Source organism: Trichosurus vulpecula, chromosome 9, assembly GCF_011100635.1.
Source record: "Trichosurus vulpecula isolate mTriVul1 chromosome 9, mTriVul1.pri, whole genome shotgun sequence".
In the NCBI taxonomy this organism is placed as follows: Eukaryota; Metazoa; Chordata; class Mammalia; order Diprotodontia; family Phalangeridae; genus Trichosurus; species Trichosurus vulpecula.
The window spans coordinates 76,156,825-76,184,118 of record NC_050581.1 but is presented as its reverse complement, the minus strand read 5'-3'; the positions used below and the strand labels follow the sequence as shown (position 1 = coordinate 76,184,118).

General features: G+C 41.7%; 2 protein-coding genes across 4 annotated transcripts; one reads left to right on the top strand and one right to left on the bottom strand.

Annotated features, from left to right (window-relative positions):
- Positions 1-3,287: 3,287 nt before the first annotated feature.
- Positions 3,288-5,085, bottom strand: FAHD1 (fumarylacetoacetate hydrolase domain containing 1). Its single transcript, XM_036738532.1, has one exon. The coding sequence runs from the start codon at positions 4,999-5,001 to the stop codon at positions 4,336-4,338; it is 666 nt and encodes a 221-aa protein (XP_036594427.1). The 5' UTR covers positions 5,002-5,085; the 3' UTR covers positions 3,288-4,335.
- On the top strand, positions 5,070-26,498 carry HAGH (hydroxyacylglutathione hydrolase). 3 transcript variants are annotated; one of them, XM_036738530.1, is made up of 9 exons: positions 5,070-5,207; positions 9,454-9,629; positions 10,124-10,188; positions 14,952-15,069; positions 16,011-16,119; positions 18,953-19,056; positions 19,699-19,800; positions 21,796-21,875; positions 23,142-26,498. In XM_036738530.1, the coding sequence occupies exons 2-9, from the start codon at positions 9,525-9,527 to the stop codon at positions 23,239-23,241; spliced, it is 783 nt and encodes a 260-aa protein (XP_036594425.1). In that variant the 5' UTR covers positions 5,070-5,207; positions 9,454-9,524; the 3' UTR covers positions 23,242-26,498. The 3 variants fall into 3 exon arrangements, with proteins under 3 accessions (XP_036594425.1, XP_036594424.1, XP_036594423.1); XM_036738529.1 differs by having other exon boundaries at positions 5,129-5,381; XM_036738528.1 differs by lacking the exon at positions 5,070-5,207 and adding an exon at positions 5,516-5,665.
- The last annotated feature ends 796 nt before the right edge of the window (positions 26,499-27,294 follow it).

The following is a 27,294-nucleotide window of genomic DNA, read 5'->3' as shown; positions in this document are numbered from 1 at the left end:
TTACTCTCCTTTTTTTTGTTTTTGTTTTTTGTTTGTTGTTTCTTCTTTCTCATGATTCATCCCATTGATCATAATTCATCTTTACAACTTGACTATTGTGTAAATAAGTTTAATGCAAAGTTATATGTAGAAGATATGTCAGATTCCATGCCGTCTGGGGAGGAAGGGGGAGGGGGAGGAAGAAAATCTGGAACTCAAAATCACGTGGAACTGAGTGTTGTAAACTAAAAATAAAAATCTTAATTTAAAAACAATAGAAGAAAATGAAAGGTGAAAATAATAGTAAAAATAACTGATCCATAAAAAGGATCAAGAAGAAAAAAATTAAAAATCCTGAAAGGTATGAGCAAAAAAGGAGCCTACACATCATATTTCAAGAAATCTTAAAACTGCCTAAGTCTCTTAGAACAAGAGGGGAAAATAGAAATATAAAGAATTCACTGGTCACTTCCTGAAAGAAATCCCAAAATGAAATCTCCCAGGGATACTATAGCCCAAATTCAGAGCTTCCAGGTCAAAAGAAAAATACCACAAGCAGCCAGAAAGAAAGAATGTAATTACTGAGGAATAAGTCAAGATGATTTAGCAGCCACTACTATGAAGAAGAGGAAAGTTGCTATGTCTTAATGATCTTAAAAGAATAGAAAGAGAAGAAAGAGGAATATATTAAGGGAGAAAAGTAAAGGAAGGCCAGGAAATTATCTTGAGGCAGCTAGATAGCTCAGTGGATACAGCTCTGGGCCTGGAGTCAGGAAGACCTGAGTTCAAATCTAGCCTCAGATATTTACTAGCTGTGTGACCCTGGGCAAATCACTTAGCCTATTTGTCTTAATCCACTGGAAAAGGAAATGGCAAACCAATGCCAAGAAAACTTTTTGGACAGTGCTGGTCCACAGGGTCATGAAGAGTCAGACACAACTTAATGACTGAACTACAATGAGGAAATTATCTCACATAATCAGGGTGCACAAGTAAATATATAAATGAGGAAGAAGGGGTAGGTGTAGTGACTGACACGAATCTTTCATCTGAATTGGTCAGAGGGAAGAATATACACATTCACATCTAGGTACAGAAATACATTTCACTGAACAGGGAAATAGGAGGGAAAGGGGAGGAGGGAGACACATTGAAGGAGGAATTAGACCTAAGGAAGTACAATAATACTTAAGAGTTCTTTTTGAGGTGGCAAAGAATTAAAATCTGAGGGAGTGGTTTCCATCAAGTAGGGAACGGCTGAACAAGTTACAGTATAGAAATGTGATGGAATGCTATTGTGCTATAAGAATGATGAAAGGGATGGTTTCAGAGAAACCTGGGAAGATTTGTATGAACTGATACAGAATGAAGTGAAAAGAATCAGGAGAGCAATTTATACAAAGACAACAAAATTGTAAATACAAACAATGTTGAAAGGCTTAGGAACTCCGATCAGTGTAATGATAAACCATGATTCCAAAAGACTAATGATAAAACATGCTATCCACCTCCCGATAGAAAAGTGAAAGAATCAACAGCTCAGAATAAGATATCTATCTATCTATCTCCTTTTGGTCATGGCCAGCACAGAAATTTGTTTTACTTAATTACACGTTTGTAGTAAGTATTTTCTTTTTAAAATTGCTTTATTTTTAGTTTGCAGCATTCACTTTTATAAGATTTTTGGGTTCTAAATTTTCCCCCTTCCATCCTCCCCACCAAGATGGCACGTGATCTGATATAGGCTATACAGGTACAATCATATTAAACATATTTCCACATCAGTCATGTTGTGAAAGAAGAATTAAAACAAAAGGGGAAAACCACGAGGAAAAAAAAACAAAACAAAACAAAAAAGAGAGAGAAAATGGTATGCTTCCACCTGCATTCAAACTCCATAGTTCTTTCTCTGGATGTGGATAGCATTTTCCATCATGAGTCTTTTGGAATTGTCTTAAATCATTGCATTGCTCCAAAGTCCAAAGTCCATCAAAGTTGGTCATTGCACAATGTTGCTGTTACCATGTACAATGTTGTCCTTGCACAATGTTTCTGTTACTGTGTACAATGTTCTCTTGGTTCTACTCACTTCACTCAGCATCAGTTCATGTAAGTCTTTTTCTTTTCTTCTTAAGAGGAAATGAGGGAGAGAAGGAAGATTTCTGTTTCTTTGAAAAGAATAAAATTTAATTTAGAAAACAGATGTAAACCTGACCTGTATCCCTAATTGATAAATGATCAAAGGATATGAAGTGGCAGTTTTCAGAAGAAGAAATCAAAGCTATCTAGATTCATATGAAAAAATGTTCTAAATCACTGAGATATGCAAATTAAAACAATTCTGAGGTACCACTTCAAGCCTACCATAGTGGCTAATAGGAGAGACAGGAAAGAAAAATGACAAATGTTGGAGGAGATGCAGAAAAACTGGGACACTAATACATTGTTGGTGGAGTTGTGAACTGATCCAACCATTCTGGAGAGCAATTTGGAATTATGCCCAAAGGGCTATAAAACTGTACATGCCCTTTGATCCAGCAATAACACTACTAGGTCTGTATCCCAAAGAGATTTAAAAAAAAAAAGGAAAAGCACCTATATGAGCAAAAATATTTACAGCATCTTTTTGTTGTGGCAAAGAATTGGAAATTGAGGGAATGCCCATCAACTGTGGAATGACTAAGCAAGTTGTGATATATGATTGCGATAGAATATTATTGTGCTATAAGAAATGATGAGTAGGATAAATTCAAAAAAACCTGAGAAGAAATATGTAAACTGATACAAAGTGAAGAGAGCATAATCAGAAAACTGTACACAACAGCAATATTGTATGATGATCAACTGTGAATGACTTTGCTATTCTCAGCAATACAATGATCTAAGACAACTCCAAAGGATTCATGATGAAAAATGCTATCCAACTGTGGAGAAAGAGCTGATGGAGTCCGAATGAAGATCGAAGCATACCTTTTTAACTTTCTTTATGTTTCTTGGTTTTTTGTTTGTTTTGGTCTATGTTTTCTTTTGCAACATGGCTAATATGGAAATGTTTACATGACTTCACATGTATGATCTATATCAAATTGCCCGCCTTCTCAAGTTGGAGAAAGGGGAGGGAAAGAATTTAGAAATCAAAATTTAAAAAAAAATGTGAAAATGTTTTTTGCATGTAACTCATAAATATTTAATGAAATAAATAAAAATATATTGGGGGGGGAAACCTGACCTGCATCTCAAAACAGACACAAAATGTATGATATTCATGTGAATAACATATGTGGTTCTTGACAAGAAAGAGTTGAGCATTTGAAATAAAATGTATTTTAATATGACATTCATTCATGGCATTTCTCTAAAATCATTTCCAATTTCAGAAGTATTAATAAGTACCAGAGGAATACTAAAAGATTTTTAATTAGCAACTACTCACAAGCTAGATTTCTGAGGTCTTTATCCAGCCAATAAATGCCTTTAAATTTGTGATCTTACAGAAACTTTTACTGCTTAAGGACATGAAAAACATTTTTTTCTTTGCAAACTGGAGAAGCTTGAAAACTCAGTATGAGGGACTACCAACTAAAACCCAGCCATCTGTACCTCTCCCCTATAGTACGTCTCCCCACAGACATTCAGAGAATGGAACAGGAAACAGGCAAAGTAGCTCTTCTAAGTATTTCAGCTTCTCTCTTACTGTTGGAAAAGGACAGATATTATGACAACTGGCTCACTAAATTAGTAGTTAAGAGTATAGTACTAAGGAAGCCGATATTAAAAAGTTGATATTCATAAAAGTTCTGTTGCAACCCCAAATTCATTCAGTTGGTCACAAGGTCACTTCAAGAAGGAAGTATGGATAGCTGACACAGCACAATCATTTTTATGGCATCAGTGTCAACACTGTCCCCACAAAAATCATGCCAATCTCAAAGGGCACTTCAATAAATCAAGTCAAGCTAAGAATAAGAAGGTAGGAGATTAATGGTGGGTTGGATGATCCTTCAGATCCCTTGACAACTCTAAAAACCATCAATCAATGGCTATTTTTAAAAACTCATACACAGATCTATCTCAAGTATAACTCTCAGAATCTTTTATATTTTAATGCCTTTGTACAGCAGGAATCCCGGAATGATACACACAGAAAAAAACTTAGTCCTTTCTAGAAACAGTAATTTAGATTGCAGAAAAACAGGTTTCTGCGGACAATTAATGTTTGGATTTAGCAGGTATCCACAACCAATCAAATAGCTCTCATTTCTTCAGTGACCTCCTATCTACCCACCTATCTTCATTAAAAAGTGAATCAGTTCATCGTGATTTGGCAGCTTGGGAACTAGACCAATTGCCATAACTTCAACGCTTTGATTTTTCAACCTTAAAGCTCATATTGACAATCCCATCTATTCCAGCCTGTATCTCATCATTTTCTTGAACAGGTCCAACTCCTTTCGGAGTCCCCGTCAAAATAATGTCCCCTTCTTCCAATGTTATTATCTTGGAGACGTAGCTGATTATGTAGGGGATGGAGAAGATCATGTCGGACGTCTCGCCCTCCTGTCTCAGCTGGCCGTTGACCTTCAGCCAGAGCTTAAGTTTGTGCGGGTCCGGGATCTTCTCTTTGGGCACGAACTTGCTGACTGGGCACGAGGAAGTGAAGCTCTTGGCCAAAGTCCAGGGCAGCCCCTTCTTCTTGCACTCGTCCTGCACATCCCTGGCAGTCATGTCCAGGCACAGGGCGTAGCCACCCACGAAGTCCATGGCCTCGGCCTCGGACACGGCGCAGGTCTGCTTCCCCATCACCACCGCCAGCTCCAGTTCATGGTGCAGGTTGCGGCTGTAAGGGGGCATGAGGATCGGGGTGCCCTCCGGAGCATAAGCAGTGGAAGGTTTCAGGAAGATCACTGGCTCGCTCAGGACGGCGCTCTTCATCTCCTTAACGTGATCCGCGTAGTTCCTTCCAACGCAAACGATGTTTTTGCCCCATTCCCAAAACCGGGGTAACTGACGAGCCGCAGCCATGTCTAAACGTCCGGAGCGAGCCAAGCGAAGTGTCACTGTATCACGTGGATTCTGCCCAAGGGCAGTCACCTGACGCCTACGGCTACTCAACGGAGCCAAACTTTCTCGGAACTCTCCGTTCCACCATCGAAAGGAGACACCGTAGCCCGCTCTCGACTTTCCTCCCCCCTCAGCTGGGGGCTGGGAGTCACTGAACCCTGCTCCAGGTGACCGCAGTTCGGGAAGGTCGAAGTGGCGCTGCCCTTCCTGGCAGGGCCGTGCTGCTCCGGAGGGAGGAGGACGCAACCCCACTCCTGCCTCTTATTTCCTTATCCCCACCGCCGCCTGTTCCCAGGGGTCCCCGACGACCCCGCAACTACAACGACACTTCTCAGCGGCCGGTATTGGGGGGAGGGGCGAGCGGAGGGGGAGCTGGGGGCCGGAGCCCGGCAGCAGCACTCTGATTGGCTGCGGCCGCGGTTCGGGGCGGAGGGAGCGGCGGGCGCGTGGCGAGGAGGCCAGCGGGGATTGGCTGAGGCGCGTCGATGACGAGAACACGGTGTCAGGGCTCGGCCTCTCAGAGCGCCGCACTCCTCTTCCCTCCGGAACATGGTCTGGGGCTTTGGGCACCTGGGCCGCCGGAGCCTCGCTGTCCTGGGAGCCACCTGGGCCAGGCGCGCTGTGGGTAGGTGAACGGAGACAGCCCGGCCCGGAGAGGAGAAGCCGGAAAGCTTCCGGAGCTAGCCCTCGGCCCCGGCTTGCTTGACAGGTGCTGCCGGCCGGCGCTCCGCGCGGCTCCGCGACGGCGGACCCGTGGGACGTGCGTGCGGGGCCAGGATCATCTTACTCCCGCGTCGGAGGTGGAGAGCATTCCCAGCCCCTTGCCACACACGCCCCCGGCCCCGCCGGGGGAGGCCCCGTGGATGTCACGTCTGCGTTCTCCTGGCCCGGCACCCGGCTAGGACGGGGCTCGCCCGCCAGCCCAGGCATCCCGGGGACCGCGACCCAGGCTGGCGAGCCCAGTGTGAGGCGCTCGCTGCCTGTGATGGCGGGCCGGGGAGTCCAGGGCAGCATCCCGAAAGTGCCAGGCCTCCTCCGCTGTCCTCGGTTGTCCTGCTAGGGGGTTCAAATAAAATGTCTCCATCGACCTATGAGTCGAGGAGAAGAGATCCTCAGCCTTGGGTTTGGACTTGGTTACGTAATCTCCTGATCCTTTCAGTACTGCCGCTGGGGGAGGGGGGGAGGGGACGAGGGGCACGAATAGAGTGGCCGAGCCGGTGCTCACTGACCCCCAAATAAGGTGCTGGTGAGAAGAAGGAAGAGGCAGGGCTCCGGTCCCGTGGTAGGTAGCGGAGGTCCTGGATCACCCAGATGAATCCCAGCCCTGACATTGCAAAGGCCACCATAGCATTTCCAGCCATGGAGGACTAATTGGCCCGGGTCTGGAGAGTTGTGCAAGCTCCCTGACACCACAGGTGGTAATATCAAAGTGCAGAGAAGCTGCTTCTGTTGGGGTACTTGCTTGCTACTCAGAGTGGAGTGCTTAAAAATGAGGTAGTCTTTTCTACAAAGTAATGCTTAAGGCTGTGGTTCTCCTGCAAGGTAGTAATAATGACAGATGCCACTGCTCTTACACAAGATTGTCTAAGTATGCCAAGAGAAGCTCTTACTCGAAGGAGTATAATAATATCTTGGAATTAATGAAACGGTGTGAAACACTGGGATAGATGACAATGGGAGAAACAAAGAAATGTTTTGAGGTCATGCTTTTTTTTTTAAAGTCAAGGACATCTACCTCTTCATTGGTCATTAATAGGAGAGTCCATTGGGGTCCAGAATACATGGTAAAAAAAAAAAAAAAAAAGACTGAAAGTAGCTTGTCAGCTAGGTAGAGGAGTTCTGAAGGGCTTGTATTTGATAAGGAGATGTTTGTTACCAAAAGGCTAAAAAGTATTCTGGTGTTTCAAGTCCCATTTCAGGACCTCTTCCTTTCCATATGTACTGGTGGTATAGTAGCTGAGGTCTTCTCTGGTGTTTTTCTTTGTGACCCAGAACTACATGGATTAGAAGGCTAATTTTTTTCTTCCCATTCCTGCTTCTGTAAGGGTCTTTCTTGCATGTGTAATATTAAAACTTAAAGCTGCACTAAGACTTTTGGTTCACTGCATAACATCCAACTCTTTAATTGATTAGAGTGGTTATGTGATGTAGTGGATAAAGCCCCCTACTTGGAATCAGGAAGACTGTGGTTTCAAATGCTGCTTTAAACACTTCCTGGTGGAGTGATCCTGGGAAAATCTCTTAAATCTCTTTGGACTTCAGTTTCTCATCTCTAAAATTAAAGGTCAGACTTAATCACCTCTGGGTTTCCTTCCAACTTCAAGTCTTTGATCCCATACATGTAGAAGAAGGCAGTGGGTGTTCTACTGATGTAGTCAGTACTTTGGGGTTTTTTTTTAATAGCATTTACATTTTTATGATATATGTGCCTAGATTTTCTGCTCAGGGGATTGCAATGTATAAATCTCAATAAATGGTTTATATTTTGGTATTTTTTTCTTGTTCAAGAGATTCATGCTATGTCACATTCTTGCTCGGTTGATGTGTTAGGCTATCTTAATAATAGTTTAGAAATTGGCCCTTTTCTCTTTGTGTGCTTTGCAAGAAATTAGAGGGAAAAGCTAGGGCTAGAGCTTCAGCTGTGGGGCCAATTGCTACATCTCCCAGCACTGACTCTCAACTTTCATACTTGGCTACAGTAGCTAGGATTGTTTAGTAGGACGTGCAGCAGACATTGCCTTCATTTTCTGGATGTTTACATTTTTCAGCCTAGATAAGTGTGGCCCAAGGTCTGAAATGGGGAAAACACCCTCAGTACAAAAGTTTCCTGAAGACTATACTTCCTCCTTTTCCTCATGGATGCTTATCAGAGTCAGAGCTTTAGCATGCATATGACCTGGCCCTTACTACATTTATTTGTTGGCCTAAAAGCCTCTGACTGTGGTCTTTCTCAAGCAATGCTGAGCAGTGGTTTTTTTTGTAGAGAAATGAAGCAGATTGTTTAATTGAGTTAGATAAATAAATTGATTTCTTTGAAATGGACTTTACTTAGGATGTTCATTTTAGAAAAGATCACAGACCCAGTTGTCAAAAATACTGCATTCTTCAAGACATCGTCTTAGTCCTAATGGGAAATATACAAACTAACCCACTGCGGGTCAAAGGTTTGGAGTGGGGGAGGAAGAAGAAGTCAAGGGGAACAAGTTATTTGTGTAGTTTGAGTAAATGAAATTTAAATGGAGAAGAGAACCTAGAGATCTTTCCAGGAAGATGGTTTAAGTATAAGGAGTCCTAGTTAATGCTTACTTAATCTTTTACTGTGTCCCTTCTTTCCCTGGGAGTAAAGGACTTGCCAGGTCTAACTGAGTTATTTAGCCTAGCTTGGTCGTGTCAGTATTTGTCAATACACTGATTTCAGAAAGAGTTAGAAAATTGAACAGAGCATGATGAAGGTTTGTATTGAGGCTTAGGTAGGACACTATTTAACATAAGCTTACAATTTTAAAAATATATATTTATTTTGCTGAGCATGAGGCAAAGAAAAGGGAGAATCAGAGCTGGTATGTGTTGTTTAATCATTAAAACTCCAATTTTTTGTTTCTCTGCCATGCATGAAGAAGCATGGAAGTGCTTGATTTTTGCATAGTGCTCCCAAGGAGTAAAGTCTGTGAAGATCCTCAAATCGATGTGGCCTGCTTTTCAGCTCCTCTTTCAGACATTGCTCTCATTTGAACTGAAAGTTCCCCCATGAGGCACCTGCCCTGCCAGCCAACTTTAACCCCAGGACTGACCGCACATAAATGGGACTTGACACATTTTACATTTTTAAAATACTCATTCCCTAAAGAATTTTGAGAATCTTTGTTTTAGTTTAGACGATTCCTTCTCTCCTTATCGAAAATACTGCCATGGTATGGTGGTAGAGATTAAACAAATGGCATAAGTGGGCTTTGGAGATATTTTCTGGGTTTCGAGCCTCCGCTTTTCTCTAGAGTAAGCAGTAACCACATCGAAACATTTTTTGAATTGTGTCTCACTTATTCTCTACATTTGGTGGGGTTTTTTTTTCCTTTTAAACTCTGATTGGTGTGTGCATTTTAATACTTAGTAAGTGACATTAAATGGTAGTTTTCCATGTAATTTGATCCTCATTCAGATGAATTATTTTTCATACCTTCAACGATTTGGTAATAAATATAGGATAGATGAAGATTCTTCTTATTTATAAAAGAAACCCTCAGAAAAAACAGGTAGAAGTTGAATGTGTCAGGCCAAGGAGCATCTTCCCTACTTCTGCAGGATTTATGAGGCTTTACTACTGGGGCTGGAAGGATTTGTCTTTGATTTTCTACTAAGTTCAGTCATAATAAAGTTCTGCCATTGACCTACATTTATATTATTTACATCTCCAAGGTTCAACCCTTCTGGGAGCTGTTTGTCAACATACTGACTACAGAAAGTGTCAGGTAATTAAGCACGGCATCATGAAGATTGAGTTACTGCCAGCCCTAACTGATAACTACATGTACTTGATCATTGATGAAGATACCAAGGAAGCGGCTATTGTGGATCCAGTACAACCCCAGAAGGTAACAGAGAGTGACCCTTGTGTCAAGTCCCTCAGGAATTCTAGAGACAGCTTCAGCTTTGGGTCCTTTTTAACTCCCTTGAATGACCTTACTGGGTGCAGAACTCCAGGCACAAGCAGAATTTAATCACAACATCTCCCTTTTGTTATTTTTTCATCACTGAATAGTATTTTTCCAATTCCCACACATGGTTGATATCAAAGTACATTTGTGACAAGTAATTTTTGTGTGTATGACTAAAATAAATCAGAGTGAATCTTAGATACCATTATAAGGCTTAAGAAATTTTATGAAAAAAAAGAGTATTAAAAAAAATAATAATAATAAAAAAGAAAAAAAAGAGTATTAAGTCAGACTTTATAACTGGGTAAGGGACCAAGGAAGAAGATGAAGAAGATGTTCTGTACTTCCTCTTCTTGGTTAATCAAGGAAGTCTAGAACTAGGGAGTAACTGGGGTCGTGATCTCTTTGTTTTTCCCCGTGTTTGGTTGTAGGTTGTGGAAACAGTAAAAAAACATGGAGTGAAACTGACCACTGTTCTTACTACCCATCACCATTGGTAAGCAAGCTTTCTTCTTCTTTTTTTTTTTAATAAATTTTTATTGCTATCCCTTGTATTTACATCACCTAAATTTCCCCCTGTATATTTCCCCCTATATCCTTCCCCCATTCCCTCTCTAGAGAACTATCCCATACAACAGACATTTTTTTAAAAGAAAAAGAGAAGAAATAAAAGTATCAGCAAATTGAATCAATGTATTGAAAAATCTGACAGAATCTGTAGTGTCCACACCTATGGACCTCCATCTCTGCAAAGGGGAGCGGGGAACTGTCTTCTCACATCTCTTCTTTGGGAATAAGCTTGTTCTCTGTAATTTTGCAGCATTCATTTTTGATTATTTTATGGTGATTGTTCTTTTCATTTACATTGTTGTAGTCATTGTCTTCCACTGTTTTCTGGGTTCTGTTCATTTCACCCTGCATCAGTTCATGTTAATTCTTTCTTTGCTTCTCTGTATTATTGTATTTATCATTTTTTATAGAACAGTAATATTCCATTATATTCATTTACCACAATTTGTTTAGCAGTTCCCCAATTGATGGATATCCCCCATGATGTTTCCAGTTCTTTGCTACCACAGATAGTGCTGCTAGAAATATTTTGGTGCACATGAGGGCTTTCTTTTTGTCAGTTACACCCTTGGGGTATATGCTTAGTAGAATCACTACTAGATCAAAGGGTATGGACATTTTAGCCACTTTATTTATATAATCCCAAATTGTTTTCTAAAATAGTTTTTATTAATTCACGGTTCTATCAACAATGCATTCGTGTGCCTGTTTTCTGCAATCCTACCATCATTGGCTATTCTTATTTTTTGCCATTTTAAGCAAGCATTTCTATAAACATTTGCTTTTTGCCTACGTAAACAGAGGTATAGTGAGACTTGGAAAGAGCTGTAACCTGGCCCCTGTTCATTTTGATATTCCTATGAGTTTTGAGCACAGTTTTGACTAGGAAAGCACAAGTTCTTCGAAGGGTCCTGAGGCAGGCATCAAAGCAAGAATTTAGTAGTATCTGAATATATACCTTTCAACCCAATTGAACAAGCATTTATTAAGCACTTGCTATGTGCAAGATCGAGTGATAGGAAATAGTACCCAGACGTTACATTCTTCCTAGTGTGGGGAAATACAGAAAAATCTGTACAGATAAGTAAATGCAAGATAATCTGAGGGAGGGATTGAGAGCACCAAGAACTTGGAGGAAATCTGGAAAGCCTTCAGAGAGGATGTGGCACCTCAGCTCAGCCTTGACGTGAGCCAAGGGTTCTAAGCAACAGAAGTGAGAACAGAGCCCATTGTCGGCCTGGATGAAGGCACGAGAACGGAGATGGAGTGGTAAGTTCAGGGCTGCCCCAGTTTGTCTGGAACTCAGAGTATGTGACGGAGAGGAACAGGAAAGAATTCTGGAAAAGCTAGTTGGAACAAAATTGTGGAAGTTCTTAAGTGCCAAGCTGAGTGTATTTTATCCTAAAGGAACTAGGAAACCATTGTGGATTTTTGAGCAAAATAGTACCATGGTCAGATCTTTGCATTATGAAGGTTATCTTGGCAGTTGTGTAGAGGATAGAGACTGTGAGCCAGAAGAATGATTAGGAAGCTATTGCAATAGTCCAGGTGAAAGGTAATTAAGATCTGGAATAAGGTGGTGGCTTTGCAAATGAAAACAAGGCAATAGATGTAAGAGGTATTAAGATTTGGTAACTGATTGCTTACGGAGGGTGAAGGAGTGGGAAGAGTCTGGGATGACAGAGGTTTTGAGCCTGTCTTCCAGCCAAGGTGCCTGGAAGGATGATGATACCCTCAACAGAAATAGGGAAATTTAGAGGAGGGTAAGTTTCGAAGGAAAGATAATGAGGTGTTGTTGCTTTTTTGGACATATTGTTTTAAGATGTTGATGGAACATCCAGCTAGCTGTGTACAGGTGTAAAATTGGTGAGCTGGGGACTGGAGTTCAGGAGGGAGTTTACAGCCAGAGGAAGCAAAAGCATTCTAAAGTAGATCTCACTGAGGGGAAGTTATACACCCCTGAAGTAGTTGGTATTCTCTCCACTTTACACATGAGAAGATAAATGATTTGCCTAAAATCATAAGAATAACTTCAGTTTTAGCCATAAGCCTGTTGACTCCCAATGCAGTTCTCTGTTCTCTGTCTCCTAACGTGTGCTCCTGCATGAGGTCCCTAATGTCCCAACTTTTCAGTCCTGCTTAATTGGATCCCTTACAGTATGTGATGACAAGCATAGAAAGCTGGTGTGTCTTAGGAGAATCATTGCCTAATGCAGAGGGAGGGAGAGGACAGGCTCAGCAATAGAGGAGGTCTGAGGTGAGACAACAGATCTGGAGAAAATGCTTCATTACTAGCCTGATCCTTCTTTTTCTGTGGAGGCAGACTTTGATAGGCTCTTCTCAGATCATCGTTAGCTTATGTAATGGAATTTTTGCCTTAAATTCCATAACGAAATTAGTTAAACTTTTTTAAGCATTAAAAAAATACTGGATATCAAATGACTGAGCAATGTTTGGAGACCTTCCTTTGATCAGCAAAAAGTGAACAGACCTAAATATAATGAATTTTTGTGAAAGTTGTCTGCCAAAGGTCTTTTTCTATGATCTTATAAAAACTTTAGGGGTACTTAAAATTAAAACTAGGAAGAAAGGTTTATTTCTTTGGTTAGAACAGAGTATTTCTTTGATTTGCTAGCAGACTGCCAACTTTGGAACAAATTACCCAGGTTTTCTTTTCTAGTTATCGAGCCATAGAACAACTACTTTCTTGTCGCTTTAAAAAAAAGTGTCCTTGAACCTTGTCACTGCAAGATCATACTGCTGTAACATGGCCTCAATTGGACTCCGTTGTCCTCGTACCAGAAACTTCATTCTTTTGGCTCCTTTTTCTTTTCATTAAAGTAAGAACTTCAATCCCTACTTCATGGGAATATGATAAGGATTGGCTAATATTTGTAAAATGATAAGCATAATGATTGATTTAAACAAACCTGTAACTGAACCATAAACTTGAAACCATCTAGGCCAATCCCTTGCTCTTAATCCCCTAGACTACCTGAGACAAATATTCATAAAGATTTTTAGAAACTCTGGGGAGGCAGGGAACAAGTATTTTTTAAGCTCTACTATATGCTGTGTTAAATATTGGAGATATTCAAGCAAACAACAATAACAGTTCCTTCCCTTCAAAGTGGTTACGGTCTACCGGAGGGAGATAACCCATAAAAGGGGAGCTGAAAAGCAGGGAAGGAGGTGGGGGAAGGGATCTGGGCAGATAGCTACCTCCTATAAGAAATAAGTTGTATCATTTCTTTAGCTGTACCAGTGTTTAGCAGCTTCCACTGTCAAAAAGATTTTCCTTCTCTCAAATATAAGGCTTTCTTGCTGTGATTTCAGTCCATTTTTTCTGATGTTCCTCTTAGTTCACTATGCTCCTTTTAGTAGTCCTTTAATATTCTTGAAGATAATTGTCCCTTTCTGTAGCATTCCCTATTCCATATTAAATTGCTCTCACTTCATAGGCCCTATTTTCTGACCCTTAAGTGCTTTTTAGTGTACTTGGAATCCTTTTCACAAAATTGGACTCTAGTTAGTGGCTGACCAGTTCCAAATTTAGTGATAAACTAGCCTAGTTACTTTTGTATGTCACGTATGCCAGGATCTAATCAGTATTTTAAGTAATTACTGTGACCTCCCAGATCTTCCTGAGTTGTAATTCTCAGCCACATTTCTCTGAAGTGAGCTTTTCTTTCCCAAGTAAGTATGTGCTGCATTAAACTAATTCACAGTGAGGTCTCTTTTGATTTCTAGCTGTGCCCTACTGAATATAGGGAAACAGCAGTGTCACCTCCAGGCCTCTGTGCTACATGGTTTTCTCTAGCGTTGTTTTGTTTTCTTTTTTAAAAAATATGCTGTCTAGGGGCAGCTAGGTGGTGCAGTATATAGAGCACCGGCCCTGGAATCAGAGGGACCTGAGTTCAAATGCGGCCTCAGGCACTTGACACCTATAAGCTGTATGACCCTGGGCAAGTCACTTAACCCCAACTGCCTCACCAAAAAAAAAAAAAAAAGAGCTGTCTAGTTTATCCCTGCAAATGAGGTAGTAGGATGAAGTTAAAGTGTAGACTTCCAGGATCAAGAGGAGAGGAGGTTTCCTCCATGGTTTGAAAGTCTAAAATTCAACATTAAGACACATTCTTTAGGTATCCTTATACCAGAGATTGTCCCAGGAGTGGTTGGCATAGGGCTTAGAATCACACTGTCGTACAAAATTCCACATTGCTTCAGATTCACTACCAAACCCCAGGCAGGTCCCCTACAACCTCTTTTGCTACTCTTTCTCCTTTTCTGAAATGGAGCCCTCACTAAATCCCTCTTTGTAAAACTTTTGGTGGCCCTTTGTTAAAAGGCACCAGAGAACTGTACAGATTTTTCAGCAGCTTTGTTCACCTGCTCAGAAGGCACACCTAAAGCCATGGGACATGCTTCCAGCCATAAGGGCCTACTAGAGGTTGGGTATCAACTTGATGCTGGTAGTGTCAAGGGAATTCTTTCCATTTGTGCTGAGGAACAAAGGGATAAGAAACATATTGCTTTCTGCATTTGGAATGCATGCTCACTGAGTCTTTTTTCTAAAACAAAGCCATCACTAGGTTAAATGCAAACAAGATTTAAATCAGATTTAAAAAGCAAGCAGCATTCTCTTTTTAAGTAGCAGATGGCCATGAGTCTCCTATTTTTACCTTCTAGGGACCATGCTGGGGGCAATGAGAAGCTCGTCAAGATGGAACGTGGGTTGAAAGTATATGGGGGAGATGATCGAGTTGGGGCCCTCACTAACAAAGTGTCACACCTTACTACGATACAGGTAAAAAGAAACAAATGGAAAGGGTATGAAGTGTGGTTTTATTTTGAGTGTATATCAGTATATAATGACTGTGTGAGGAACATTGACTGACCAGAAACAGCCTAGGTAAAATGCCCAAGAGTTCAGACCTGGCACAAAAAGCCACTGGTTTCTCTCACACTTGTCCCACCAAGATAAATTTTCCCTAGGAAGAGGTCCAACGCTTGACAGGAAAGTGCCTTTCTGTGTGTTTAAAAATGGCTGTTTGTTCTTGGTAGATTATTAGAGGCACCCATGCTGAAGTTTGCAACTAAGGACTTTGGAATTAACTGCCTTCTCTGTCCGGGAACAGGTTAACAACTGGAGTAGTTGTACCTGGACTGTCTTAAGTCACATCTGCCTAAAACTGGCCACATATGACTGAACTTTTCATTCTTGTCCCTGGGACTGCAATTTTCTTTTTCTTGATCAGAAGTGTTTGAGATCAATTGGGTTATGTTTGGTTTGTTTCAAAGTTGAACCACAGTTCAAAGGCCGCGGAACTGGGAGTTTAAATCAAGCCCATTGTGTCTGAATAATCACTCCTATCATTCCTGGATGACTGGTTCAGCCTAGACACGATTTAGCAATAAAAGAACAGAATTGGTACCTTTGTTTGAAAGGAGGCTGCTGTCTGTGTTACAGAACAGGGTCTGCTGTCCTAGGAGCAAAGTTTAAGACTAATTGCTATGGTTACTTGAAAAACAGGAGTCTGGGTAACATGTAAGATAAACAACTTGAGGTTGGCAACCCTTGTCCAAGGACATTTGTCCTTCCTCTTGCAGGCTATACAAGCACCTTGTGGGGGGGCAGAGTATCTGAGCAGAAATCCATGTACACCAAGAGAGACTTATGTGAAGGTTTACACTTTGCATGTTTCTTGAACTTCTTTTGGGAACCCACTTTTGCTTACTTTATTCAAGGTGGGATCTCTCACTGTCAAATGCCTGGCAACACCATGTCACACTTCTGGACACATCTGTTATTTTGTGAGTAAGCCCAATAGTTCAGAGCCACCTGCTGTTTTTACAGGTAAGTAATGATATGTGTGTGTGTGCACGCGAGCACGCATGCCTACCTGCAGCTGTTCCCTAGGCATGTACCTCATTAGCACGTGCATGCATTTGAAGACCTCTAGCTGCTCAGGAGATGCTCATGTTAGTTCTTGTCAGTTACCAAAAAGAAAACAAACAAATTTTTAAAAAAGACTATTTTTCCTACCTAAGATCCTACAAGGCTAGAAAGCAATACCCCCATAGTAAGAATACATAGTCCGTCAGCCTCACGAAACTGAAGATTACCTGCAAACCAGTGGGGTCACTGAGCAAAGAGAAATGCCCAATTTTTAGGAAGATTTTTAGGAAAGGCGTTTCTATAACTTCTTTACTTCTGCCAATGTTTAGCAATTTTCCCTGAGGAAAAGAGGAAAAGGGAAACATGCCACATCTCAGAGAATAGCAGGATGTTCTCTGGGACTGTGCCTTTCTCTTCCCTACTAGGAGAGGTCATAAGAGCATCCTAAGATCTGGAGTTGGAAAAGACCTCTAAGATACAAACCTTTCATTCTGCCAAGGAAGAAGCCAAGGCCCAGTGAGGTTAAGTCTTTTGCACAAGGTCATATAAGTAGTAAGTAGATCCAGGATTCTCATCCAGACCTTAAGCTCCAAATTCAGGACTTTCCGATATAACATAGTCTTTCAGGTAAGAGAACATCTGAAGCTAGCCAGGCCAGCCCCAGGGCCAGCAGGAGCAACAAGTGTTAGGAAAGAATGGCTGTCACTTTGCTTAGGGTCAGAAGACCAAGGAAAGAAAACATTTTTATGTGATGAATGGGTATGTTCCTGTGGAACAAAAGTTGAGTTTCATTTGGTTTTGATGCTTTGGATAATAATCAGAGACAAATAAGACAACATGAAAGAAGGAGCTAGGCTGTTGAAGAGACAGCCCTGCCGGTGAGTTCTGTGTTTGATGAGCTTTCTTCACTGAGTGATCTAGCAGGGAAGCAAAGGGAATAAGCATTTACACAACACTGGCTGCGTGCCAGGCACTGGGCCAAGCAGTTTACAAAGATTCTCTCATTTAATACTCACGACAACCCTGCAAGGAAGGTGCTGTTATTATCCCCATTTTACAGTTGAGAAGACTGAGGCGGACAGAGGTGAGTGACTTGCCCAGGGTCACATAGCTAGTAGGTGTTCAGAATGAATTTGATTTCTGAAGATGGTGGGCACATGGGACCACCCTGGACAGTGTTTAAATTGCTAGCCATGTTGAGAAGTCTATTCTTTTTAAGTTCCAGAACTCAGAAAACCAAAAGAAAAGGTAGTGGCCATATGAAACAAAGGGCTGTCCTAGAGCCAGGCCTAATCTGAGTTACTGTCAGTGGGGGATCATTGGTAACATGATCCCTATAAGGTCTTTGGCCTCCCCTGGTTTGTCTTCCTGATGATGCTTCTACTGTTTCAGGGGACTCATCTGTGTCTTCTGCTCTCTCAGACAAGTAGATTTAGAGGAAGAGAAAAGTGCTACACACCCTGTGAAACTATCCCCAGTGCCTTGTATTTTGTCTTTTTCTCCCTCAGGAGGAGATTCTGGCCAAAGACTTTTTCATATGGAGTTGCTGAGTCAAATGATGGTGGGAGGAGTCAATTCTGGGATGTCTTCTTTGATTATCATATTGGCTTCGCAATTAGTGTGGTTCTTCCCAATCAAGATGGTAGCCATGGAGAGTCCATGGGCATTAAAGCTTTTGTGACCTCTACTTCTCCTTTGGGAATAGAAATTGTGTTATCTCAAAAATGACTTTGACTTTCTATGAAAGAGAAAAAGTCATACCTACCCCCCAAATACTGACTTTATGGAAAGGATCAAATTTTCTCGTGATAGGACTTTGTGTCCTGAAATTTGGACATCTGACCTATATGCCTCTTGTGACCTGATCTCCTTGATAAGGTTAAAGGAAAGTGTTCATGAAGTCAAGGTCATGAGTTTAGTCTCATGAAGGGAACAAGCTTCCCTTAGTCGCTAACCCCTAACCCATTCCAACCACTATGTGTACATTCATGCCTTCTGAGGCAAGGACTGGCAGATTTCGTGTGGTCTAACCAAATTCTAGCCTTAAGCCCACTACAAGGAAAACAATTCAAAGCACAATCTCTATCAAGAGCAGTCTAGTCATGTCGTTTTCACATGTTGGCAGAGAGCTTTGTATTTTATACTTTACATTTGCCCTGAATTAACCATAGGCAATATATAATTATAATGACCAAGCTTGGCCTGAGAGAAGAGATGAGCAAATGAACCTCCTCCCTTTCCTTGGAAAAGTAAGGGCCTGGGGGAATAGAACATTGCTGCGCTCTCCACATTGTCACTGTGTCACATAGTTTTCCATAACTATTTTTCCTTGTTATAAGGATGAGAAGCAGCATTATGCAATAGATGAGAGCTGGCCTTGGAGCTAGAAAAACCTGGGTTCAAGTCCCATATCTAGGACATACATACTGGCTACATGGCCGGGGAAGTCACCTGTTATCTCAGTGTCCTAGACAACTCTTTGAGATTAGAAGTTTCAGAGAAGGTGTTGACCAGGATCTGTATTTGGGAGTTTCCTGTACTAATGAAATCACCTGCCCTACCAGGGTGGGGAGGGGCCATTGCTGGTTGGATGAGTGGGGGGCAGCATATACAGAAATGGCTGTGGAAGAAAAACAAAAAGTATCAATAAAACTTGAATTTAAAAAGCTTGAAGATAATAAAAATAAATGATGCCAGAGCCTTCAGGGGCCCAGCTGCTGACCTGACTTAGTGGTCATTCATGTGTCTTAGGCTCTACTTTGGTCTCACTGAACAAGATTTTTCCTTCCAGGTGATACCTTATTTGTAGCTGGTTGTGGGAAGTTTTATGAAGGAACAGCAGATGAAATGTACAAAGCCCTGCTTGAAATTTTGGGCCGTCTTCCCCCGGAAACAGTATGTTATGCGTTCTTTTTCTAAGTATGTTAGTTGTACTAAGGGCAAGTATACTTTAAAGCCAGTTGGAGTGGTTGCCTGTAAGCTCTGTGGGAAGGAGCTCAGTTAGCCTTGCCTGGTACCTGTAGAATAAGGAGAAATAGCATCACCCCTTTGCAAATTCTCAGAAGCACATCCCTTTCCTCAGTACTCTACCTTGATTTTCTTCTTTTAGATTCTCGCTATCCCCTCTTTATCCTATTCTTTTTGTTTTCTGCTGGAATCACTTTGTTCCCAGGCATATGGATGCTATGCACCAGATGTGGCCACCTCAGTGAGTGGCAGAAGGGCACCCAACCACTGTAAGCATTTCTTGACAGGCTTTTACTCCTCTCTGGTCTTTGCCAAACTAAAACCATGAGCCCCGTAGTCCCTCAAAGGCTTGAGGAGTATTTTCCATTATGCATAAACCTATCAGCCAACAACTGTCATATTCCTCTAAGGCCTAGAGATAAAGTCAGGCAGGATATTACCTTACATAGGGGAAAGAGGGAATTAGTGGAGAACTTTGAATGTTTTCATTTAGGAGAGTCTGGAAAGAGAAATTAATTCGTCCCCTTGCACAAGTCCTCTTAGAGATGGCATCCTTTGTTCTTTCTCCAGAGAGTGTACTGCGGTCATGAGTACACCATCAATAACCTCAAGTTTGCACGTCATGTTGAACCAAACAATGTTGCTATTCAAGAAAAGTTGGCCTGGGCTAAGGTGAGTGAGATGGGTTTAGGGGAGGAATAGGAGCTTTAATGTTCTCTCATCTTGAAACTGTTAAGTTATTGTACAAAGGGGACAATTTGAATAGGGGAATGGCCCTGGCCTATAGGGCATATATGTATTTCCACAGGGGCTGTTACTTTCAGATGTATTTGATTTTGGGTGTATAGTGTCCAGTAGCTAGAGCTCCATCATTCAGTATCCTGGATTGTGTCAGACAACAAGCATTTATTACGTGGGAATGTTATATTATTTTGTGTGTTAATGTTCCAGACACTGTGCTCAGTCTTAGGGATAACAGTACAAAAACAAAGACAATCCCTACACTCGAGGAATTTACCATCTAATAGAAGAATACAACACATAGAGGAGTGGAGGCAAGGGAATATTGTTGCCATAAAGTCTAACATCTGTGCAAACCTTCCCCCAAAAGCAAGTGTTTTAAAGAAGTCCCTAGAGCTCCAAAAGAATTCTCTCCACAGCAGGGAAATATGCAGTTATTGAGACCTTCCTACAGGATTAAGAAGGTTCCATGAGATCTTCGTGGGTTCTTAGAATATTTGCCAGTTGTGTAAATGTCATTGTTATCTGTGAGGAAATGCCTTAGATTGTTACCCAACAGGAGTCGGTGTTCTCAGTCATTCTAAAACTCCCTCTACTCGGATTTGGCCCATATGCAGTTCCGAAAACCCATTCGCTTTCATTTTTATTCCCTTTCAGACTTCTGACAGTAACTATCAGCCAAATTGTCGGTTTAGTTTGATGGCTTTTCTTTGTTCACTTTATGGTTAAATATGCAGGCAAGTGATGAATCATGACCAGGGCAAGAGGGCAGGGACAGATCCATTGGTGATGGTGGATTGGGAGGCTAAGACCTAATAGGAGATAGAGGAGGTGAGCTTGTGCCTTCTGAGCATTTCAGAAAGACATTTCCTGAGGAACCTGCTCCATCTCATTTTCAGTTTGCACTGACTGTTCAGGCAGTCCCCAATAGAAACTGAGGATTGTTCAGGCATTCCCTTATATGAACTGAGGCTTCCCCAAGCACTAAAAATATCAGATATACCACACAATGAGATGGTCAAAGCACAGAATTGCATGGTTGGAATAGATCTCGGAGGTTATCCTGTCCAACCTCCCACCCCATGTTGGCATCTTCTTACAGTGTCCCTGATAGCGGAAAGAGTCCTGGACCTAATGTCAAGGAGACGTGGGTTTGAATTTCATCTCAAATCCATAATTACCATAGGCAAGTTACAGATGTAGGGAATTGTTTTCAGGTATCGACGTGGTGACTTTTAAAGCATGATGGATATAAAGCAGACTAGATGATGTCATACAGTCTCGGCTTCCACATAGAGGGGATGTGGAACTCGCCCAGTGACTTGTGCTATTGCTGAAGAGCTCTTAGAAAGTTCTTCAATATAGCAGATAGGTATTACCTCTCTAGGTAGTAGCTAGCATTAAAGTGAGTAGGAGGAAGAAGCAAGGAGTCACAGCTGGCAGCCTGGGTACCAAGAGGATCCTAGACTTGGAGCTGGAAGAGACCACAAAGGTCATCTAGTCCAACTTCTTCCTTTTATAGATGAGGGTCCTAACTGATGGGGAGAGAACGGAGTGATTTGTCTGGCATCACACCTGTCACAAGGGGCAGAATATGGGCCTTGGGATGAAAAGCCTCTTATTCCAGATGTGGTACTTGTTCTCCTGTGCCCATAATGGAGTTTTAAGAATGCAGGATTCCTCTTTTAATGAAACTCCTAGTAAAAGAGGAGGAAATTTCTCTCTGAATTAAGTCTGTGAAATCCTTCATAAACTTTTGCATTGCACATTTCTAAACCCATTGCCCTCCTCAAGTTATATTATGTTTACGTTTACAACAAAATATTTTAAGTTCAGTCTTTTAAAAAATGTACTAGTTGTGAAATATTTCTTTTGAAATACCTGAAATACAAAATTCTTTTGAATTGTGATATATTTCTTTTGAAGACAAAATGTGGCATCGGAGAACCAGCTGTACCATCTACTATTGCTGAGGAGTTTACATACAACCCATTCATGAGAGTGAGGTAAGTGTAAGTACATGTACTTTCTCTATGTGTCTTAAGGAGACATGATGGGGGCAGTTCAAAGTTGAAAAAAAAAAGATCTCACATTAAGAGGGAGGAACTGAAGGAGTTGAACCATGAGAAAGTTTCATTTGTTTAAGCCATCTGAAGTTCAGAGAAGGAGCTCTCAGGATATGGCTCCATAAAGCTTTTTTGGTCCATCTGGGTCTGAAGTCTAGCCATTCTGTGTTTTCTCATTTGCTCTTTTCACTCCCAAAATCAACAGTTTCTGCAGTGTCCCTGAAAACAGAGGAACATTTTTATGTGTCAGTGATTCTGTGTCTGAAAGAGATGTGATATGGCCACCTGCTTGTCAACACAGTGATGCAGAATTAGCAAGATCTGTGCAGCCAAAAAAAGCTTCTGTAGTTTTTTCTTAAAGTTGGAGAATTTTTTTCTTGGTGCCTTTGTGAACTTGTAGAGCCCTTCACACACACACACACACACACACACACACACACACACACGCACGCACGCACGCACGCACTTTACACCTCTCTTCCCCAAACACCTGGGACATGGGGCCACAACCAGTAGGCCTTTAATAATATGCAGTGCTTGAGAAGTGATCAGACCTGGGGCTCATTTCCCACACTTTCTCCCTCACTTAACAAAACTGCTAGCTAGGATGGAGGCCTTGAGCACCTTCAAAACCTGGGAATGAAAGGTGATGACTGGAATATATTGTGCTTTAGGCTCTTGTAACATTGCTTATGAAAAAAAAATGGATGATGAAAACTCGCAACCTCAGACCCACATCATGGAAGAATAAAGAAATCAACTTTCAGGTGTAATTTAGTCTAAAAACATGCTACTGAAAATAGTATCTTCATATACCTGTGTTTGGACTGTTGATATAAGAATTGGCAAGGTTACTAGATGGATCAAAATTGAGTTGGCCCTGGTTATCCATCTCACTTTCCCCTATTTTGTAATAAAGAAAAGCAAAACTGACCCCTGAATACCAGGACTGCATGTTCAAGAATATCAGCAAATTCCAAGTGGGATGCTTTTCTTCTTCTGTACCTCCTTTGTCAGCCTCGCTGGAGAGAAAGCACTCTAAGGGGAGAGAGCTTCCACAAGGCTGTGCCTCCTCCTTGGCACGTCTGGCTGCTTTCTGGCTCCTCTCCTTTGTGGTTTGGGGTGGGGGGCAGTACCGAATATAGTAAGCCAGTGTGCCCATTGTCCACATACTGCACTCTCACTCTCTGGCTTTGGTCCTGGCAGGGAGAAGACAGTACAACAGCATGCAGGGGAGACAGACCCTGTGACCACCATGAGGGCCATCCGAAAGGAGAAGGATAATTTCAAGGTGCCCAAAGACTGAAGTTCCCCGCAGGAATGATCACAATGCAAATTCCTCCTGCTAGTCCTTTTTACAGTAATTTGGGTATTCTGATGTTTTAGGTAATTAATTTCTCTGTTATTGTGGGAGAATCATTCTTGTTTGTGGTTTGTGTTTTATTTTAAAATTGTCTTTAAAAGCCCTTTGTTTCTTTTGCCAAACATTCTGTGGCATATTTATAAGATAAAAAATTTAAAGAATATTTATTCATATAATTTTTGCTTTCAGATTCTGTAATGATCAGTTGTGATTCTGCAAGCACGCTTTCCTTAAGGGCTTAAGGGGAGAGGAGATACTCTAATGTGGTCAATACTATGCTTTCATGAAATACCCTTACCCTGGAAACTGACCCCAGCAAGAGGCTCCAGGCTTTGTTTGCAGCCCAGCTAGCTTTTTGAGCTGTTTTCAACTCCTAAGTTCATATTTGTGCTGAACAAGTCTGGCCAAACCCTAGGGAGACACTTGGGCCTGGACCCAGAGGGAGGGAGAAGAAGGTCTGGTCAGTATTACAATTTGGACCCTTTTCCTTCGTTGCTCCTCTACAGAAGAAGTCTTTCTTGTTGCTTCAAGTTGACCCAGCATTTAAAATGAGTTCTCCTTTCCCAGTTCTTTACTTTAGACCCCTCTCTATCCTCAAGATAACTTCTAGGGCCAGAGGCTAATGTTTGGAGTTAATGTTTTGCAGAATTTTATGCCATTATTTTCCATTGCTCGTATCAGCAAAAATTGTTGAGGTCATGTCCTCTGTAAAGTTGGCATCCCATCCCAATCTGAATAGGATCTGGAGGGGGTAAAAAAGAACCTTTGAGAGTATTATCTTGGTTTGAGAGATTTAAAGATTCAAAAACTTGAAAACATCCTTAAACACGTAACATTGCTGTATATAGAAATTCAGTTTTCAGATATTAAAGACTCTTAACTCCACCAAAGCCAAGTAACGTAGACATCTGCTTTGCTGTTTGCTCTGTTTCTTGACTTGACATGAATCGCCTATTTAAGAAGGAGCCTCTGTCCCTAGGCAGATGCTTACAAGTGTATTCTGTCTGTCCAAGATTGTGTTATCATTATTAAACATTAAGTGGCCTCAGCTCTTACTACGTGATAGACTGAAGTCCCATAGCAACCTGGAGTTCCTTTGATATATTAAGCCAATGTCTACTCTGAGTGGTAATGGAAACCATTCTGGAGAGCATGTGACAAAGATCATGCCATGACTGTCCCCCTGTTGGACAGAAATATGTCTAGGAAGATAGGAAAGGGTTAACTGGCAGAGTGGCAAGGAATGCTTGGAAAAAGAAAGTCCATCCTTATTCAGTCCATGGAACTCATGCTTGCTCCTTTATGGCTACTGTCATGGCTAAAACTGGTCTCCATAAACTGGTTTCTTCCAGTTGTCAAAAAACAGTATTTTGTGGCGTTTTTCCAGCTATAGTGATTCATCTTGTTGTTAGATATGGTCAAAAACATGCTCTTTGCCTGGGAAGGTTTTATCAAAGGGAACTTGAAATTTCTTTCCTATAGAGATGTAGCCATCATATGCAATGGATGTTCAAAGAGTAAGCCTTCTCCTACGTTGATAACTGCATTTAGCCCCTAAAGTTCCAGTGTCTCTTTTAATAACATGTGACCCAAGATGTTGGTATAGTGTGGTTTCTTTTGGGCACATTACTTCAGATAGTAGGTTTTAAGCTCAGTGCTGGCAGGGGTTTCATTAACATTTAAATTTTTTCTATGTTTCTAAGCGGGAGGGAAAAGGGTAGTTCAGAGCCTTCAAACACAGCATGATTGTTAAGTGACGAGAGTAGTTTCTTTAAGTCGTCATGGAAATTTGTCTCATTTCTTTATAGCCACGCCCTGCATTTTCACTCAGAAAGGGTGACCCTGGGAGGCCAGCTCTCCAGTAACGAAGAACCAAAGCAGGGGACACTTAAGAGTGGCTATTTTGGGTGCTTAGTGAGTTGTGTTTTTGGTTTGTTTTTAATGAGAAAGTGACTGGGCCCAGGGTGAATTAGGTTGGCTTGATAAGAACTTTTTTTCCTCTTTGCCTCGCCTATGAGTGAGGACATAAACCTGTTTCTGTCCGGTCCCTTTTTGTCTCATCATCCTCCATTAAAATTTGACTCCTAGATTGGTCACGACTGACCAGAGCAGGGCTTGCTTAGCTCCCTTTGCAGAAGTGAGGAGGAAGAAGAAAGTGAGGAAGACTATGGTCTAAAACTATAGAAATTCCCAGAGAAGTCAGGTCTCAATTGGGCATCTAGAATGACAGTGGAAACAGTTACAGTTGCTGAGTCTTGCTTTTCAGATAAAGGGACTTTTACCCTTTTCTCACTTGCCATCCTCCCATGGGAGGTCCCTGAATGCCACACAGCTTTGAGAAAATCCTACCCCATGTGAATCCTTGCCATAGTCCCACCGTCTGATGTGCTTTTAGTGCCCAAGATAAAATAGAAACATAATTAATGATAACTTGCTGCCCCCACCCATTCTCTAGTGGGGCATTTCTGTCGTTGGCTAATCTCACTTGTGGCTACTGTTACCATTCAGTAGAAGTTGGAGTTTAACACCTCTCGAGCACAGACAAAATGCCACCAGACCCTGAACAAATGGTCTCAGACACATTCTCCAAGCAGAGGTCAGCCTTCAGGGTTGCTCATGTCCTATTCAGAAAACAGGCCAAGACACCGGAGAAGTTGGGTTACTTCACACTGGGCTTCTCTGGAGGTGCTGAGGTAGGGAGGTGAAGTGGTCCCCATTCTGTAATTGCCCACTGACTGGCAAGGAGAAGAGGGCCTCTGGTACTCCAGCAGCTCTCTCTCCAGCTCACAGACTGTTTCTAGTTACAAAGTTTCATTTCTGCATTTGAATGTGGGGGTCAGGGCTTGAATCTTTTTTTTAATAAGTCTGAGTTTAATTTTATGAAAAATAGGCAGCCATTGGCTTGCCCCTCTCATGCTATGCAAGGTGACGAAGCCAGTGTGTAAGCCCAAAGGCAGCTGTGAATCAGTGAGCCTGTGAGGGGTGTGTATCCACTCTCCTGTGGGAAGGGAGAATTCCTGCCGCTCCCTATTGGAGGGGAAGATAGAACCTGTGTCTGTTCTGCACTTTGAGCTCCTCAAAGAGAAACACTGTGGAGTATTATTCTTGTTTCTGAATTAATTTTAATCTTCTGTGATCAGTGTTGAGTAGGCTTGCGTGTAATGGTTTCGCTAATAAACCCTTCACTGTTGAAAATAGAAGCCTGCTGAATTGGATCTGTTGACTTGCTGTCTAGAATCGGAAATGTTTATCATTTGATTCCAAGACTCACCCCTGCTCTCCTTGCAGAAATCTGAGAAAAGGACCTTCTGTTCAGCCTAGATGGTTCCCATACCCCCCAAATTAGTCCTTGCTCCTTTACTTGGCCAATTAGTACATTCCTGCTTACTAAACTGAAGGCCCCTGTAAGAACTGTGCTATCTCCCTACATCTTCTTCTAGCATGGAAATTACATGCCTTTAGCCAGCAGACATATGAGCACATGCATGATGCCCTGAATTTACTGAGCTTCCTGAAGATCCTTTCTATTTAAGGTAAAAAGCCTCCCACATGCCTCATTTAGCATTACAGATTGCCAGAGTTGGGGGAGACCTCAAAGATTATCCCATGCAATACTTCCATGATACTAAAAAGCCCAAGGATTTAGGGTCTGGGATTACTAACCCTTAAACCCTCTGGTTCTGACCCTGGATAACAACATCACTTCAGGCAAGCTACTAAAGTATGTGGGAACTCAATTTCTCTTTATCTAACATGTATACAATATTGCTACCCAAGAATAAGAAGTTATCAGTCGAAATTTTTTGTCATGTCCAAAAAAAAAAAACCATCCAAGAACTCTAGTATGATTTGTCATCCACAGTTGAAATACTGTTGATAATTCAAGAATATGGCTTTTTGGATAGTCCTGATATATTCATGCCTTAGGTCCCCACATTTCTGGGCCCTAAATCAGAGTCCCAGGCACTGTGGACTCTTGGAGGTTTTGCTCTCTCC

Excerpts from the sequence above, each read along its gene's own strand:
- HAGH (XM_036738528.1), top strand. The coding sequence starts at position 5,590 with ATGGTCTGGGGCTTTGGGCACCTGGGCCGCCGGAGCCTCGCTGTCCTG. Across the intron at positions 10,189-14,951 it reads CTTACTACCCATCACCATTG|GGACCATGCTGGGGGCAATG; the intron begins GTAAGCAAGCTT and ends TTTACCTTCTAG. Across the intron at positions 15,070-16,010 it reads CACACCTTACTACGATACAG|GTGGGATCTCTCACTGTCAA; the intron begins GTAAAAAGAAAC and ends ACTTTATTCAAG.
- FAHD1 (XM_036738532.1), bottom strand. The coding sequence starts at position 5,001 with ATGGCTGCGGCTCGTCAGTTACCCCGGTTTTGGGAATGGGGCAAAAAC.